At 19.2% G+C, this 18,253-nt stretch overlaps 4 protein-coding genes across 4 annotated transcripts; 1 reads left to right on the top strand and 3 right to left on the bottom strand.

Annotated features, from left to right (window-relative positions):
• Positions 1-152: 152 nt before the first annotated feature.
• On the bottom strand, positions 153-3,329 carry PRSY57_0826500 (hypothetical protein; the record flags this gene model as incomplete). The annotated part of the gene is made up of 1 exon (XM_012907203.2): positions 153-3,329. The coding sequence occupies one exon, from the start codon at positions 3,327-3,329 to the stop codon at positions 153-155; it is 3,177 nt and encodes a 1,058-aa protein (XP_012762657.2).
• A 698-nt stretch (positions 3,330-4,027) lies between these two features.
• Positions 4,028-8,287, bottom strand: PRSY57_0826400 (translation initiation factor IF-2, putative; the record flags this gene model as incomplete). Its single annotated transcript, XM_012907202.2, has 1 exon — positions 4,028-8,287. One exon carries the CDS (start codon positions 8,285-8,287, stop codon positions 4,028-4,030), a length of 4,260 nt encoding a protein of 1,419 aa, XP_012762656.2.
• Positions 8,288-9,185: 898 nt separating this feature from the next.
• On the top strand, positions 9,186-12,833 carry PRSY57_0826300 (ATP-dependent RNA helicase DBP10, putative; the record flags this gene model as incomplete). Its single annotated transcript, XM_012907201.2, has 1 exon — positions 9,186-12,833. The coding sequence occupies one exon, from the start codon at positions 9,186-9,188 to the stop codon at positions 12,831-12,833; it is 3,648 nt and encodes a 1,215-aa protein (XP_012762655.2).
• Positions 12,834-13,300: 467 nt separating this feature from the next.
• On the bottom strand, positions 13,301-15,887 carry PRSY57_0826200 (hypothetical protein; the record flags this gene model as incomplete). Its single annotated transcript, XM_012907200.2, has 3 exons — positions 13,301-15,535; positions 15,743-15,781; positions 15,873-15,887. 3 exons carry the CDS (start codon positions 15,885-15,887, stop codon positions 13,301-13,303), a joined length of 2,289 nt encoding a protein of 762 aa, XP_012762654.2.
• Between the last annotated feature and the right edge of the window lie 2,366 nt (positions 15,888-18,253).

The raw sequence follows: 18,253 nt of genomic DNA, 5'->3' as shown, positions 1-18,253 counted from the left end.
GGAAAAAAAAAAAAAATAATGAAAAAAAAAAAAATAATGAAAATATATAAATAATACATATATATTTTTTTGTTCATTTTATTTATAATAAATCATTTAAAGAAAATATTTTATATATATATATATATATTTTTTTTTTTTGTCTTATTTTATTAAGTTGTTTTAATTTTCCATGTATTATTGTACCCAAAGGGATCAAATATTAATCGGCAGCTATCTCTTCTTAATTTTTTATTTAATGATGGTAAAATATATGTTATTTTTTTTTGTCTTCTTAATTCATATTTCTTGATATGATGTACATCATTCAATATTATATCATTAATTGGATCATTATCATTATTAACATATAATAAACTTTCCTTATCTTTTCTTTTCTTTTGATTTATATCATTTCCAACTTCATCATATTTTTGATGGTTTCCTCTTTTCCTTTTTTTTTCTATATTACTATCATCCTTTATTCCTTCTGTTGTCATTTTATTTTCATTTCTATCTTTTTTATTACATAGCACATTTTTATTTTTATTTTTACAGAGTTCTTTATCGTTCTTATTATTTTTAATAGTGTCTGTTACATGATCATTTTTTTTATCGCATCTTTTTAAATCGGAATCATTACATGAAGATGAATTATGACTTGTGCTCATAATAGTATCCATACATAAATAATTACAATTATTATTACTATTACTATTACTATTATTATTATTATTATTATTATTATTATTGTTGTTGTTGTTATTTATTATTGTATCATTTAATATGTTTTCCTTATCTTTCTCGAATGATGTCTTATTTACATTTTCATCAAAGGTTAACTTGACTGTTCCATTATTTATTTTTTTTATTTTTTTTATTTTTTTTTTTATTTTTATTTTTTTTGTTTTTTTTTTTATTTTTATTTTTTTTGTTTTTTTCCTTTTTTTATTATTTTTTTTTTTTTCTTTTAGTTGTACTTCCTCAACGCTTGACAAAACTCGATAACGTTGATTATATGCAGGCACAAAAATAGGGTTCTTATCAATGTCTATAAAATTAGAAATCAATTTATTTCTCATGATAGTTTTTGGATTGATAATTTTAATCAAATTATCTGTATGTTGATTTGCTTCATCGGAATAATAAGAATAGGTTTTTCCTCTTGTCATAGATATATTTTTATGAGTAATACATGTGCAATATGGACAACCTACAGATGATGAGGTATATATATTATTAGATATATTAGAATTATTCTGTATTTTTTTTTTGTTTTTTGTTCTCTGTTTTTTTTTCTTATAACTAGAATCATCATCATTTAAAGATATATACCTTTTATTTGGAATACGTAATTTTTCATTTATATCATCAAAATGCATTTCATATTTATTTTCATATACATTGGAATTATGTATATTCATATTATTTTTCCCTATATCGTTTATATTTTTATTTATATTTTTATTTATATTTTTATTTATATTTTTATTTATATTTTTATTTATATTTTTATTTTTATATGTAAACGAATTTTTATTAAATCCTTTATGGTTATCTTCATTCATAATTTTACATAAATTGTTTATACTATAATTTCTTATGGTTTCATTACTCTCGTTAATATTATTTAATTTTTTTCCAAAGGATGAAATACTATCTTGTATGTTTGTTAAATTATCTATATCATTCTCATCATTTATGTATTTATTATTGTATTCTTGTATATTATTAGTAGGGTTACAGCTTTTATGGGAACTTTCTTTATTATACTTTGATGATAAATATAATTCCATGTTTTCTAATATCATGCTATCTTCTTTTGGTAGTAAAAAAAAAGGGAAATGATCTTCACAACAATTATTTATTTGTTTATTGTTATATATGTTATTCATAAAATTTGTAAAATGGTTTTTTTTTGGGTCTATCTTATAAATAAAATTAAAAATTTCCTTCATTTGGTTTTTCATATTATTATAAATATTTTTATTCATATTATTATAAATATCTTTATTCATATTATTATAAATATTTTTATTCATATTATTATAAATATCTTTATTCATATTATTATTATTATTATTATTATTATTATTTATTTTTTTCTTTTTCTTTTTCTTTATTTTATTATCATGTAAGAAAGAATTATTCTTACTATTAGTTGACTTTTTATAATTCTTCATATCTTCTCTGTATATTTTGGTATTCTTCTTTATAGAATAATGAATACCATATTTCTTTTCATCTTTTTTGTTATTATCTTCTTGTGTAAACATATGTGTTCCATTTATATTTTGTCCTTTTGTACACGGAGGAACAAATTTATTATTATCATAAACATATAAATTACTATTACTATTACTATTACTATTACTATTACTATTACTATTACTATTACTATTATTATTATTATTATTATTACTATTACTATTATTATTATTATTATTATTCATTTGTTTTTGTGTGCTGTCTTCATTATTTATGTCACTCAGAATATTAAGCACATCCTCCTTTTTATTACTTGATATAATTTTTTGGTATTCTCTTTTTTTTTCTTTTAAAAAATTTGACAGTTTCTTATTTTCATCGGATAATATTATAGGACTTACTTTGTTTGAATTTATAGAACTGTCGACATTTAAGAAGTTATCACTATATATATCATTCATATTTATATTGGATGTTTCGTCTTTTGATGTTTCGTCTTTTGATGTTTCCGTATTTATATCCTTACCATTAATAGAACCCATTTCATTTTCCTCTTTTAAAATATTAAAAATATTTTCATCTAATTTTATAATTTTACTATTATCCTTCTTTAATTGGTTATTATAACAAAGGGGCTTATTTTGAAAAGATAAAATGTTATTATAATAATAATCATTATTATAATCATTATTATGATGATCATTATAATCATTATTATTATCATCATTATAATCATTATTATGATGATCATTATTAATATCATCATTATAATCATTATTATTATCATCATTATAATCATCATTATGATCATTATTATTATCATCGTCATTATTATTATTTTTCCTATCGTTGACACCTTCATTATTCCTATTCTCCGTCGTCATATTAATTGAACCCAATTTGTTACATAATATATCATTTAACATATTACTACTATTAAAATATTTTTCCTTAGAATCATTTTCTTTTATAATTATTTTATTTTGTTCTTTTATATTTTCCATTTTATTTTTTAATAATATCATATTATCATATAGACTATTATAAGAACCTTTCATTTCGTTAATTACATCTTCATAAAATAAAATGACTCCCGACACATCATCCAGAATAATACCCGCTTCTTCATATAACGGTGCCATTATAAGAAGGAAGATAGAAGATAGAACATTGAATAAAGAAACACAATATACAAATAAAACAAGTGGATAGCGATATTTGTAGTTCCTATATATAAAATGTTAAGGATACATACAACACAACCTTTATAAAATAATATATATAAATGTATATATAGAAGTATATATATACATTTTTTTTTTTTTTTTTTTTTTTTTTTATTTAATTATTCATTTTAAAGTTTGACACAACTTAAAAAAGACAAAATGTGAGCTACATAATAATAAATTGACAATAAATAAAAATATATATATATATATATATATATATATATATATATATATATATGATCAAAATTATTTTGAAAAACTAAAAAAGTATGATATAGTTGATATTACAAAAAAAAAAAAAATAATATATATATATATATATATATTTATTGATTTATTTATACATTTTTATGTATGTACATATTATATATTATTTTAATTTCTTTTTTAAAAGCATGTCTATTATCATTATATATATAACAAAAAAAAAAAAATTTTTATAATATAATATAATATAATATAGTATTATTTTGTTCTCATATATATATATATATATATATACATTTCATATGAAATTCACTGAAAAGAGAAATAATCAGCCTCTCTTTCAAAAAAAATAGAAATATACATTTTAATATAATAATATAGACTAATACACACATGTTTCGTTTTTATGAAAGGTGAAAGGATTTTATTGTGTTAAAGAGGGGGGACCTTATAACCTTTTTGTAAGCCACAATTTCATCGCCTACCTCAAAATCATCCGAATTAATATTAAATATGATGGCGTTAATATTACATGATTTGTTTAGCTCGTTTGTATTTTGTTTATTTTTTTGCATGGAAAGTATATGGATTTTATTATGAATAATTTGTTGATTCCTTTTAAGTGTAAAATATTCATGGGATGTAAACGATCCTTCTTTTATATCTACGGATATAACAACTTTTTTTGTTTTATTTTTTTTAATAGAATAATAACCAGTTTTATTTATAATCATTTTTGCGACTGGTTCATAGACATGTAAAGAATCAAAATAGAAGTTACACATATTTTCTATATCATTAAATAATTCATATATAATATTATGATTTCTTAAAATAATATTATGATTTTCTATATATGGTTGTAATAATTTAAAATCAATATCAACATTAAACGAAATAAGAAAGCATGGATTTATATGTTCACAATATTTTAAATCCGTACTATGAAATGTACCTATTCCTTTGTTTATAATTTTTAATGGACACCAATTTGAAAATAATTCTTTAGATATATTATTTATATCATCATTTAACATATTCTTATTTATATAATTTCTATCTATAAAATTATGTATATTACAATATTTTTCTTTAGCCTCATTTTTGTTAAAATGTTCTACTCCTTCGATTATAGCATCTAAACTACCTTCATCGCATGTTTTTACAATTAAAGGTATTTGAGGTAACTTGAAAGAATTTAAATTAAAATTAGAGCCACTCAAATTATTATTCTTACTATTGAAGTTGTTTAATGAATTCTTTAAATCTGAATCATTATTATTATTATTATTATTATTATTATTATTATTATTATATTTTTTATTATTATTATTATATTTTTTATTATTATTATTATATTTTTTATTATTATAATATTTTTTATTATTATTATTATTATTATATTTCTTATTAATATCCAATTTGTTAAAATTTTCCTTTTTTTTATTACCATCATATAAAGATATATCATTATGTAATTCATCGATCATGTTATCATCTAAATTATTATCATAATTATGAATATAATTATTTTTATTTTTATCCATATTTGTAGATATTTCACCAAAAGTTTTGTTCATATTATAATGATCATTTATTAAATTATATTGAGCTAATTTTAACTTATATTTCGATACTTTTTGAGCACATTTTAAAGTACTCATTTCTAACATAATATCACCATAATTTATATTATCATATGATAAAGGAATTGAGCTTATAATTTGTACAACTTCTGAAGGATATGCTTGTGATACTATTTGGTTATTACTATTATATATTCTTTTGATCTTTCCATATATATGTCCAATTATAAAATATGTATTAACTTTTAATGTTCCAGATTTACATATAACAGTTAATAATTTCCCTTTAGAAGGGTCTACTTTTTTTTCTAATATATAAGCTGAACATAAAGATCCATAATCACACATTAAATTTAATTTATTACTAACATGTAAAATTTGCTTTTTTAAAATATCAATATTTATATTTTTTTTGGCAGATATTGGAACAATTGGAACATCCCCATTTTCTAAATTAGTAACGATATTATAATTTAATAAACTTTTTGAAAGTTCTTCAATATTTTTATGAAATTTATCAATTTTATTTGCAGCTATAATAAGTGGTGTATTGTATTTTTTGGCTAGTTCAATGCATTCAATGGTTTCACTCATAATTCCGTCATCTAAAGAAATTACTAGGACGATTAAGTCACTACATTGTACACATCGTTTCCTTATAGTTCTGAATACGGAATGTCCTGGGGTATCAAAAAAGGTAATCTTTCTATTATGATAATTAGAAGAATTATCACAATAAATATTATCTTCATCATATGTATTATGTTCATCATATTTATTATTATCATTATATACACCATTTTTATTATAATTATTATATACACCATATTTATTATTATTATTATATACACCATTTTTATTATAATTATTATATACACCATATTTATTATTATCATTATATACACCATATTTATTATTATCATTATATACACCATTTTTATCTTCTCGACATACTATTTCAAATGCCCCCAACTTTTGAGTAATACCTCCTATCTCATTCTCAGCTATATTCGAATGTCTTAATCGATCCAATAAAGTTGTCTTACCATGATCTACATGTCCTAATATAGTAACTATGGGATTCCTCTTTTGTAAATTGATACAACTAAATTTTAATTTCTCTGAGACATTTAATTCTTCACATATTAATTCAGCTACTTCTTTCTCAATTTTTGTATATTTATATATATAATCATTATCTAATATATACTTACATACATTGATTATTTTTTCTTCATCTATATCTAAATGATTACTTAAAGAATTAATCGTTATATTATTACTATCTAAATGTTCATACTGTTTAATGTGCTTATTTTTATTGTTCTCTTTTTTTTTATCAGGAACCACGGTTTCCTTCAAATTATTATAATAATTATAATAATTATTATTACTATTATTATTTATGCTATATGAACAGAAGGATTCATTTTTATGAACATTGACCACTTCTTCTTCTTTCATCTCATTTGTGTAAATCCTACTCATAGAAACCTTTTCATCATCCTTGTGTAATGTATTATCCTTCTTATATTCTCCAATTTTATTCTTTTCTTTTACTTTATTTTCCTTTAGCTCATTTAATATAGATAAAACACTACCATTCAAAACATTGCTATTCCCATCCTCGTTTGATACCTCATCATTTGGTTTGTCGTACAAGGAGGTTTGGTTTATTGTATTTAAAATATTGAAACTTTTTACAAAAAGGTCTTTCACACTATTATTTTTATTATGGTAGATATTTCTTTTCACATATATATTATCATCACACATTTTGTTATCATCATACATATCTACGTCATTACAATTTTCTTCCGTCGTCAAATAGGATGATGTTTCTTTCTTATAATCAGAAGGATAATTCTTAGAATTGTTTTTATCATTCTTTATAGATTCATGTTCTTGGTTGTTCATATTGTATAAAAAATAATTTGGGCTATTTTCATTGTTTATGTTTAATTTGTTGAATATAATGTTATTTGTCACATTCTTCATGTCCTCAACATTGTTATTATTGATCTTTGTTATATATATATCATCTGCAGTATTAACATTTCCCTGATTAGCATATATATCATGTGAATAAGCATTATTATGATGAAGCGTATCATAACATTGTTTATTATCTAAAATGTGAATATTATTAGTATGTACATTTAACTTTAAATTTGTATCTGACACTGAATTATTTTTACCAACATTTGTAGGATACAAATGATCAGAAGAAGAAATACTACTACTAAAATTATTATTATTATTATCATTATTGTTATTGTTGTTGTTGTAGTTGTTGTTGTTATGATTATTGTGGGTTGTGTTAGACACATTGGAATCCTCCTTATAAATAACATCAGGTTTTATATCATGATCATTGTAATTATTACGATGTGCAGATACATATTCATATTTTACGTTTGATAAATATTCCTCCTTCATATATTTTTCTTTTAAATAATTATCATAATAATTTACGTGATTATTAAAAACTGAATATAATTTCGAAATTTTTTCCTTCTGTATTTTTTTAATATCATTTAATAAATTATTAGTAGGTAGTATATTATCATTATTATTGTTTATATTATTACTATTGTTTATATTATTACTATTGTTTATATTATTATTATTGTTTACATTATTAGTAGATGCTATTTGACTGTTCCTTTTTATATTTATTATATTATTATATACTTTTTGATTATTCCTAATATAGATATTTTTATTTTCGTTAAAAATTAATTTAAAATTTTTCCTCTCTTCCTCATTTTTTACTTTAAATTGATTATCAGGCAATAAAAGTTTTAAATTAATTTTTTTATTTGGATGTAAAGTATTCTTTAATATAAAGGATTCTTTTTTATTCTTAATTTCTTGTAATTCTTTGTCATATTTTTTACATTCTTTTAATATGCCTTTCAATTTCTTACAAGCTTCTTCATGCAATAATGCATTTGGAACATTTTTATTATCTTTCTTTTTTTCAATTTCTTTTAAATTCAATGTTTTATTTAATAATACATTTTCATATATCCAAACATGTGGATCCTCAAATTTTCTTATTTTTATCTTGTTCATATTAAGTCCACATTGTTATGTAAACATTTATTATTTTATATTATACAGCCCCTATGGTCTTTTTAGTAAAACAAAATAAAAAATAAAAAAATAAAAATTATATATATATATATATATATATATATACTTATAGTGAGGAATATATTTATGTGTGAAAACAAAATTGTTTTAATTATATCACATAAAATTTTTAACATACAAACTGGAAAAGATATAAATCAAAAATATTTTAAATACTTTTTATCTACAAAAATTAAATATAATATAATATAAAAAAAAAAAAAAAAAAAAAAAAAAAATATTGGTAGTAGTACAATATATATAAATATTAATATAAATGTAATAATATATATATATTATGTAAATATTATTACATGTATATTATTATATGCATATATGATAATATATAATATATATATATATATTCAAAAAGCGTTGTTTAAATAAATATAATATTATTTATATATATAATAATATTATAAAAACTATTATATATATATATATATATATTTCCTTTTTCTTTAATTCATTTAAGTGAAAAATAATATATTTTTAGCTATAATTTTTTTTTATGTTATACCATTTTATATTTTGAATTAAATTTATGTAGTTAAGATATATTATAAAGTAAAATATATTATTTCATATATAAATATATAAATATTAATTTAAATGTATGTATATTATTTATATATATAATATGATATAATATAATATAATATAATATAATATGTTTTCTTTATTTATTTCTATATGATGATCCTTTTCTTTTTTTTTTTTTTTTTTTCTTTTATATATTTATTTTTGTTCAGCATAGAGTCTATGTAAATTATTCATATTTGTAAATTTTTAAAAAATATATAGATTGTTTTATTTTTTCTATTCATTTTATAAAATTATGAAGAACAAAAAAAAGATCTTTAGCCTTTCCAGCTCAGATAATACCAAATCGAATAAGAAAAAAATAAATAAAAGTAAAAATAAAAAAAAGTCCAAAAATAATCCTAAGAATGCAAAAAGAATTAATATAAAAAAAAAAAACGAATTAAAGAATAGTGTTATCAAAAAAAAGAGTAAAGAAGATGTATTGAAAAAGAAAGATATTGATTTATTACAAAATAAGAAGAAGAACATATTAATAAAAAAAAATAAAAATATTTCGAAAAATAAAAATGGTACCAAAAGATATCAATGGCTTTTTTCTGATAAAGATAAGAAAAAAGAAAAAGTAGAAGAATCAGATTGCAACAATTATAGTTCAAGTTGTTCCGATGATAATAAAAAGAAGGAAAAGAAGAAATTTGTCTTGTATAAAAAGAAAAAGAATAAAAGTAATAATAAAAAAAAAAAAGTAATATTAAATTCTTTTCAACAATTAGGATTAAGTGAAAATATGTGTAGAAGCATAGCATCAAACTTGAAATATAATAAACCAACAGATATACAAAAATTATGTGTTACTAAAATATTACATAGAAGAGATGTTATATGTATTAGCAAAACAGGGTCAGGGAAATCATTAGTTTATTTATGTACACTTATTGACATATTAAAAGAACATAATAAATATTATGGTATTAGAGGTTTAATTATATTACCTACAAAAGAACTAGTTATACAAATATATAAATTATGTAAAAAAATTTGTAAAAATTATTTCTATTTAAATATTAATATAATTATTGGTGGTGTTAGTATAATCAAACAATTTGATATACTTAATCAAAATTTAGATATTTTATTATGTACACCAGGGAGATTATCTTTTTTATTACAAGAAACAAAATTGAGTCTAGAAAAAGTAGAAATATTAATTATTGATGAAGCGGATAGATTATTAGAACTAAATTATTATAATGATATGAATGTTATATATAAAAGTCTAAATAATAGTTCGAAACAAACCATTCTAGTTAGTGCTACCTTACCTACAAATGTTGAAAATTATTTTAAATTAAAATTAAATAATCCTGATATACTCTTCCTAACTACTGATAATACAATAAATGAAAAAGTTCATTTACATTTTCTATTTTGTAGATCATATGAAAAATATGCACTTCTGCTTAGATTAATACTTATATTTAAAAAAAAAAAACTAGGCAAAACCATGATTTTTTTTTGTACAAAATATCATATTTTATTTTTTAGTAATATCTTAAAACATTTTAAAATACACCATTCTATATTATACGGAAATTCAGATACTTCCTTCCGTTTTGAACAAATCAATAATTTTACAAATAATGATAATATTCAATTCTTGCTAGTTACCGATGTAGCATCTCGAGGAATAAATATAACATCTGTGCAAAATGTAATTAATTATAATTTACCCTTCTCGCCCAAGTTATTTATTCATAGGATTGGTCGAGCTTGTCGAACGGATATAAATGGTTATGGTATCTCTCTTTTAACATATCAAGATATACTATATGCCTACGAAATTTGTTTCTTCATAGGAAAGAAATTGAAGTTTTTTAAAAAGGAAAAATCGGTGCTCGACACCGATATGGAAGACATACCTAGAAAGGGGTTCATCCCAAAAGGGATGGTTAGTGAAGTAAACACTGTAGTAAATGTAATGAGTAATGTGACGAATATGAATAATGACAATGATAATCATTGTGGTGATAAAAACAAAATAGACAAATCATATACCTCTTCACATAAAAATACTACAAACGATGTTGTATATATGGGATGTGTACCACATCTTAATGATTATATTGAATATATAGAAGATTTAAAAAAAAGAGACACTGAGCTAATGTCATTAAATAAAAGTATACTAGCATCATACAAACTATATTATTCAATGAGACCTAAGGTATCTAAATATGTAAGTACGAAGTGTATAAATAAGATAAATAAAATTGGAGGTTTATATAAGTTATCGTTATATAATCACCCTCACTGGATATATGAAAATGAGAGATGTCTACCTGAAGATATGCGTTCAACAAATGAGAATACAACGCGTGAATTTTTAGAGACCGAAAAGGAAATTGACTACACAAATAATTGTATAAATAATAACAATAATAATAATAATAATAAAAATAATGATGGTGATGTTTATATGTGCAATGACCAACTTAACGACGAAGTGGATATCCTTTTTAATAACATAATAAATTACATATCCCATAATAATAATGATAATAACATATGTAATGGAAAAATTACAAACGATTTGGTACAAAAGGAAATAAAAAATCATAATCAAGAAAACGATACAACAGAAAAAAAAAATAATGAACATTACGAAGAAACTAATATAGAAAATATGAATGCTAATTATGATTATTCAAAAAACAAATTAATATCTATTATTCATAATTTTGAAAATAAAAATTCAAACAATAAAATAAAAACCATATCTGATGAATTAAAACAAAAATTAAATCAGCTCAAAGAAAAAAATGAAAGATACCAAAGTAGACGTAATTATGTATTATCAAATGATGTAAACGAATTTATGGATACATTAACGTATCAGATAAGTGACGAAGAAGATGAAAATGAAGATATTAAAAATATCCCAGAAATGTGGAAAAAAATATTTTTACATTCACAAGGAAATTACAATTCAACATCTATGAATATAAATGATCCCAGTGAACATTTTATGGAGAACAAGAAAAAATTAAGTAAGAGAGCATTAAAAAAATTAAAAAAAAATGAAAATAATGATAGCAACGAATTTAATAATAATAATATTAATAATGTGAATAATATAAAAAATATATCCTTTGATGATGTTTTAAGAATTATCAACGAAAAAAAAATGAAAAATGATATGCGTTATAATAACACATCCACGTTAGATATTAAAAATCCTGGTTTCGATTTACCTCCAGATGAAACCGAAGAATTAAATAAACAAAGATTTGTAAAAAAACAAATTTGGGATAATAAAAAAAGAAAATTTGTTCTAACAGAAATTGATACCTTCCAAAGTGACGAATTCGGTATTAAGAAAAAAGTAAATAAAAACAAAGATGATAAAACTAATAGTATTACAAACTTATATGAAAAATGGGTTAAGTCAACTAAAAAGAGAATTAAAAATGTAGGAGAATTAGAAGATGAAAATGATATTATAGAAAAAAAGAAATTAAACAAAAATAAAAATAAGAAAGGAAGCAAAAACAAATATAATAATGACAATAGTGATAATCATGATATTAACTTAGAAAACGATGAAAAACAATATAATATTAATATGCTTAAATTAATGCACCCAGAAATTTCAGAAGCTTTATCAAAAAATAATAAACTAACCAAAAAACAACAAAGAATTTATAAAAAATATATCTCTGGAAAATATATAAACGCAACAACACAAAAAGATACAAACACATTACATAACACTGCTAAACAAAGAAAAAAACAATTACAAAATAGATTAAGAACAGACAAAAAATTTAGAACCAAATACTTAAAAATTAAAAAGAAAAAATTCGAAAATAAAATGAAACGCAAACATAATTTAAGCAGTGCTAGGGAAAGATCACTCATTATTCTAAAGAATAAAAAATAACGACAACATAATAATATATATAACACTATATAATAATAATATAATTAAAAAATTTTATTATCTTATTATATTATTTAGTTATTTTGTTATTATGTTATTATCTTATTATGTTATTATCTTATTATGTTATTATCTTATTTTGTTATTTTGTTATTATCTTATTATGTTATTATCTTATTATGTTATTATCTTATTTTGTTATTTTGTTATTTTGTTATTTTGTTATTTTACTTTATTTTTTTTTTCACGTTATATTTTATTTTTTTATAAATTATACGCATTGTTATTGTATATATATATATATATATATATTTATTTATTTATTTATTTATTTATATTTATATTTATATAAACGAATTAACAAATTCGTCAATAAATAATTACCAAAAAAAAAAAAGAAAAATCTATAAATTTACAGACAAATTTATACATATGCTACTTTCAAAAAAAAAAAAAAAAAAAAATTATTACCTCTTTGTATTTTTCAAATAATTTTGTAAATTGGTTATCCTTTTATCAATACAATTAAAGGATATATTTAATAGTGTTGATTCCTTTAAAGGATTTGTTTTTACATTATACTTAGTACATTTCATATCGTTCATATTTTCTTTTTTATGGCATATATTATTATCAGAATTATCACTAGTATTACTACTACTAGTATCCATAGGAAAATTATAAAAGTTGGAAGGTTTTAAAATAATATTATTATTTCTTTTTTTTAATTCATCCAGTTCTTTTCTAAAATTTTCCTTTATTTCTATATCTATATGTTGTTTTAAGTCAATCAATTTGCTATTTCTATTTTCTTTTGTTATGGTATTTAAAGATGGTTGTTTCTCACTTTTTTTTTGTTCAGTATTTATTTTATTTTTTTGTTTTAATCTACATTTATTTAAGTATTCTTTAACCCTTTCATTTTCTGAAGATATAAAACTATCATGGTTACTCTTTGAAGTGTATGTCATATTCTTTTCGCTTGTAACATTTTGTACATTTGTTTGTTCATTTAAACGTGGTGATGTTTTATTAACATCATCATTTATAAGTTTAACATCTTTTATTTCCTGTTGGTGCTTATTCTCATCAGATACCAATGGATCCAACACAAATGAATTATTTTCATCTGATATATTATTATTGTTTTGGATTTTTGCGTCATTTTTTATTTGTTCCACATTATGTTTTGTAGCTTCTGAGGAGTGAATATTATTTTCTTTTTTATGTGATATCCCTTTTACGTTTTTATTTATCGTATTTTCTTTATTTTGTTTTGTTTTGTTTTTTGTATATTCATAAGATGATGTATATTTTTTATTTAAAATATTTTGATGGTGTTTAAAATGAAACATGTCCTCATAACAATTTTTTTTTTTTTTTTTTTTTTTTTTTTTCTTTTTTTTTATTTCTTTATCATTAGAAATAGGTTTTGTTATTATATTACTAGGGCATTCATTTGGAGTGTTATTACCTTTATGATTCATGATATTACATTTTATATTAATATTATTCTTTGGTAATATTTTTTGACCATGTTTATTTTTATTATTCAATGTAGACAATTTATTTAACAATTTGCCTGTGGATTTTTCAGATATATTATTATTTGATAAAATCCTTTGTCGAGTCTTATGATAATTTTGTATATCTCTTGTTATGTTATGGTTAATTTTATTTGTTAACAAATTATTTCTTTTATGTTTACTGTTACTAATAAGATGCTCTTTCAATTCATATTTTGAAAAAGAGGCAAGGCTCCTATTTGATGAAAAAATATTATTTGTTTTATTATTATGCATTGTATTACTTATAAGACTTTTTCTTGATAAGTTTATATTTTTATTACTACATAGTAAAGATGTTGAACTATTATATCTTTTCATATTAATATTATTATTTTTATTAATATAACAAGAAGATGTTGAATTATTACTGTTATATTTATTCCTATAAAGAATTGTATTAATATTATCATTATTATATCCATTTACATTCTTTAAAGAATAAACAGATTTACTTGTAATATTATGTAACATATTACTACTGTGTTCTTCCCTTCCTAGTTCTAATCCCCAACCTCTTACTCCTTGATGTTGACGTTGTTGTTTGTTTTGTCGATTGTTTTGTTGTTTGTTTTGTTGTTTGTTTTGTTGTTTGTTTTGTTGTTTGTTTTGTTTATATAATAATGTATTCGACATAGATCTATTTCTCCGACAATTATTTATACTTTCATTTATACTATTAATAGAAAAATCTCTACGTTTTTTATGAAAATTATGAATTGTATTTTTACTATCACATAAAAACTTGTTCTTTTTTATTAAATATTTTCCTTCTGGTGCTTTCATATAACAAGAAGACATTTCTCCACCTTGTTCATATGATTTATTACTATAGTTATCATCATAATATTTCAAAGAATTACTACCTTTCCTATTCCCTCTTAATAATATATTATCATGTTCTATCAAATCATTGAGTCTTGTGACTTTTCTTTTTAAATATTTTATTTCACTCAGTAAATGTAATTCTCTCATTTTATAATTTCTTAGTTCTTTTCTCAATTTACATATATATGCTTTTAATTGTTCTTTTTTTAAATATTTTATGTCCTCATAGTATTCTTCATCATTAGAATTGGTAGAAGAAATTATATTAGAGTCCTCATCATATGAGTAAGTATTATTTTGTTGTATGAGCTGTAAAAAAAAAAAAAAAAAAAAAAAAAATAAATAAATAAATAAATAAATAAAAAAATAAATATTTGTATAAATATATATATATATATATATATATATATATATAGTACAACATACATTCTTTATTTAAACATTTATAAAAAAAGAAAAATATCCACATACAATCATACAAATATTACATTTTTCTTCTATTCTGTTAAGTATTACCTCGTCTTTTAAATGTTTAAACAATTCCTTAGCAGAACCCTTCAAAAAAAAAATAAAAAATAAGCAAACATATATAAATACATAAATATATAAACACATATAACAATATATATATCATATATAATTTTACCTTTATACTATTCATTATAAAAAAATAAAAATATAACTAAAATATATTTAAAATAATATAAATTTAACAATTTATATAAAGCACACATGGGAAGGAAGTACATATCCAATATATTCGTATTAAATCTTTCTTGTAAGTATAAAATATATATACACAAAAAAAGAAAAGTAAGAATAAAAAAAAAAAAAAAAAAAAAAGAAACTAGGGATGTGCAATTTTATAATATAATTTTAAAGACACATTCAAAATAATAATAATATATAAAGATAGCCACCTTTTTTTTTTTTTTTTTTTTTTTTTATTTTCTCATGAGGAATAAATTTTTTTAAAATTAAATATATATATATATATATATATATATATATTGGAAAATAATATAATTAATTACACACTTTATAGGATATTTATTATTTAAAAAGATACGAGAAATATATTTATATATATATATATATATATATATATATATATATATGTTCATAATAATTAAGCATAATATATATATGTACACATATATCAAACAAAAAAATAATAAGATTTATTTAAAAAGAAAAAAAAAAAAAAAAAAGTTCATAGACGTGATAAACAATAAATTAAAATAAAACCCATCAGTTTTAAAGGAGAAAAATAATTAAAAAAAAAAAAAATTTCATGCGGTTACAGAAATTATAAGAGAAAAAAAAAAAAAAAAAAAAAAAATTAATAATAAAAAAATCAAGAACGGAAATTCTTATTTTAAAAAAGAACCATACAAAACTAATTTTGTTATTTAACCTTCCTTTATTTTTAAAAAGTTATCATAAGATATATTTATTTTATATATAAAAGATTAATTGATTTTACATATATATATATATATATATATATATATATATATATATATGATTAGTAATATATATGTATGAACACACTTTTTACTACTAGTATAATTGAACCATATTTTAGAAATTAACCAAACGTTTTATGATCTTTATATTTATATGAAAAAGATGTATGGAAATTTTACACACAAGAGTTGTATAAAAATAATATAGATAATAAATCTTAAAAGTATATATTCATATTTACATAAATATATAACCAATTCTTTTTTAATAATTCTAAGTTATATATTTAATATATATATATATATTTATATTTAGGTACATTTTATATATTAATAAATACTTCTTAAATATAAGTGTATTATCTATATATATATATAACTTACATTTTTAAAATAAGATTTTTCATTTTATAATTTTTTAATATATTATTAATTATTAAAAGTTTTATAAATATAAAAGTATTTTCTAAAGCCTTTTATTTATCCCTCCACTTTATGCACATATATTCTTTGATATTATAATATTTTATATTTAATTTATACATATTATTCTATTATTTTATAAAAATTGTTATATAATAATATTTTTTAATTACAAAAATAACTAAAATTAATAAACCCTTATAATAATATATTATATATTATATGCATATATTATTTATTAAAATACGATAATGTTATATTTATATTTTATATATTATTTATAAAAATATATTTATAATAGATATTTAAAATATTTATTTTACATATAATATATTATTTTTAATATGCCTCATCGCCTATTAAAATAACCTACTTGTTATTTATGTAGGCCACCCCTTAAAACTCTATACATATGGTATAATATTAATATATATATAATAATATTATATAATTCACATAGAAATATTAAAATATAATAAACAAAAATAATGTTATATATATATATATATATATAAAAAAAAAGGTATATTTTTCATTTTTTTTTTTTTTTTTTTTTCAAGGATATTATTTTATAAATAAAAAAATAGTATAATGTTTATAATTCAATAAAAGATGAATACTTTATAAATATACATACGTACTCCTATATATATATATAATATATATATATTATATATATATATTTTTTTTTTTTTTATTTTAATATAAAATCATATTAATACATGTATTATATATATATAATATATATATATATATATATGTAATATTATTTGTAAATAAAGAAAAGAATGATCCAAACCCTTATTATATATAAGAACAAGAGAAAAATAATATCATAATTTTATATATATGTAAAATAAAATTTTATATATATATATATATATAATATATATATTATATTTTAATATTATTTATATATAAATAAATATATGCTTCCTTTTATTTCTTTTTTTTTAAATAATAGTAATAACATTAATTCTTAGTTCTTCACTTTTTTTATGAATCTCTTTCAAAAAAAAAAAAAAAAAAAATATAATATATATATAATAATATAAATTATAATATATATATATATATATTTTATATATATATATATATATATATATATATATATAATATATATATTTATATATAA

The sequence above is a fragment of the Plasmodium reichenowi genome, chromosome 8 (genome assembly GCF_001601855.1).
Source record: "Plasmodium reichenowi strain SY57 chromosome 8, whole genome shotgun sequence".
Classification (NCBI taxonomy): Eukaryota; Apicomplexa; class Aconoidasida; order Haemosporida; family Plasmodiidae; genus Plasmodium; species Plasmodium reichenowi.
Note: the sequence above shows the minus strand (reverse complement) of the source record. Positions and strands in the feature narration are given on the sequence as shown.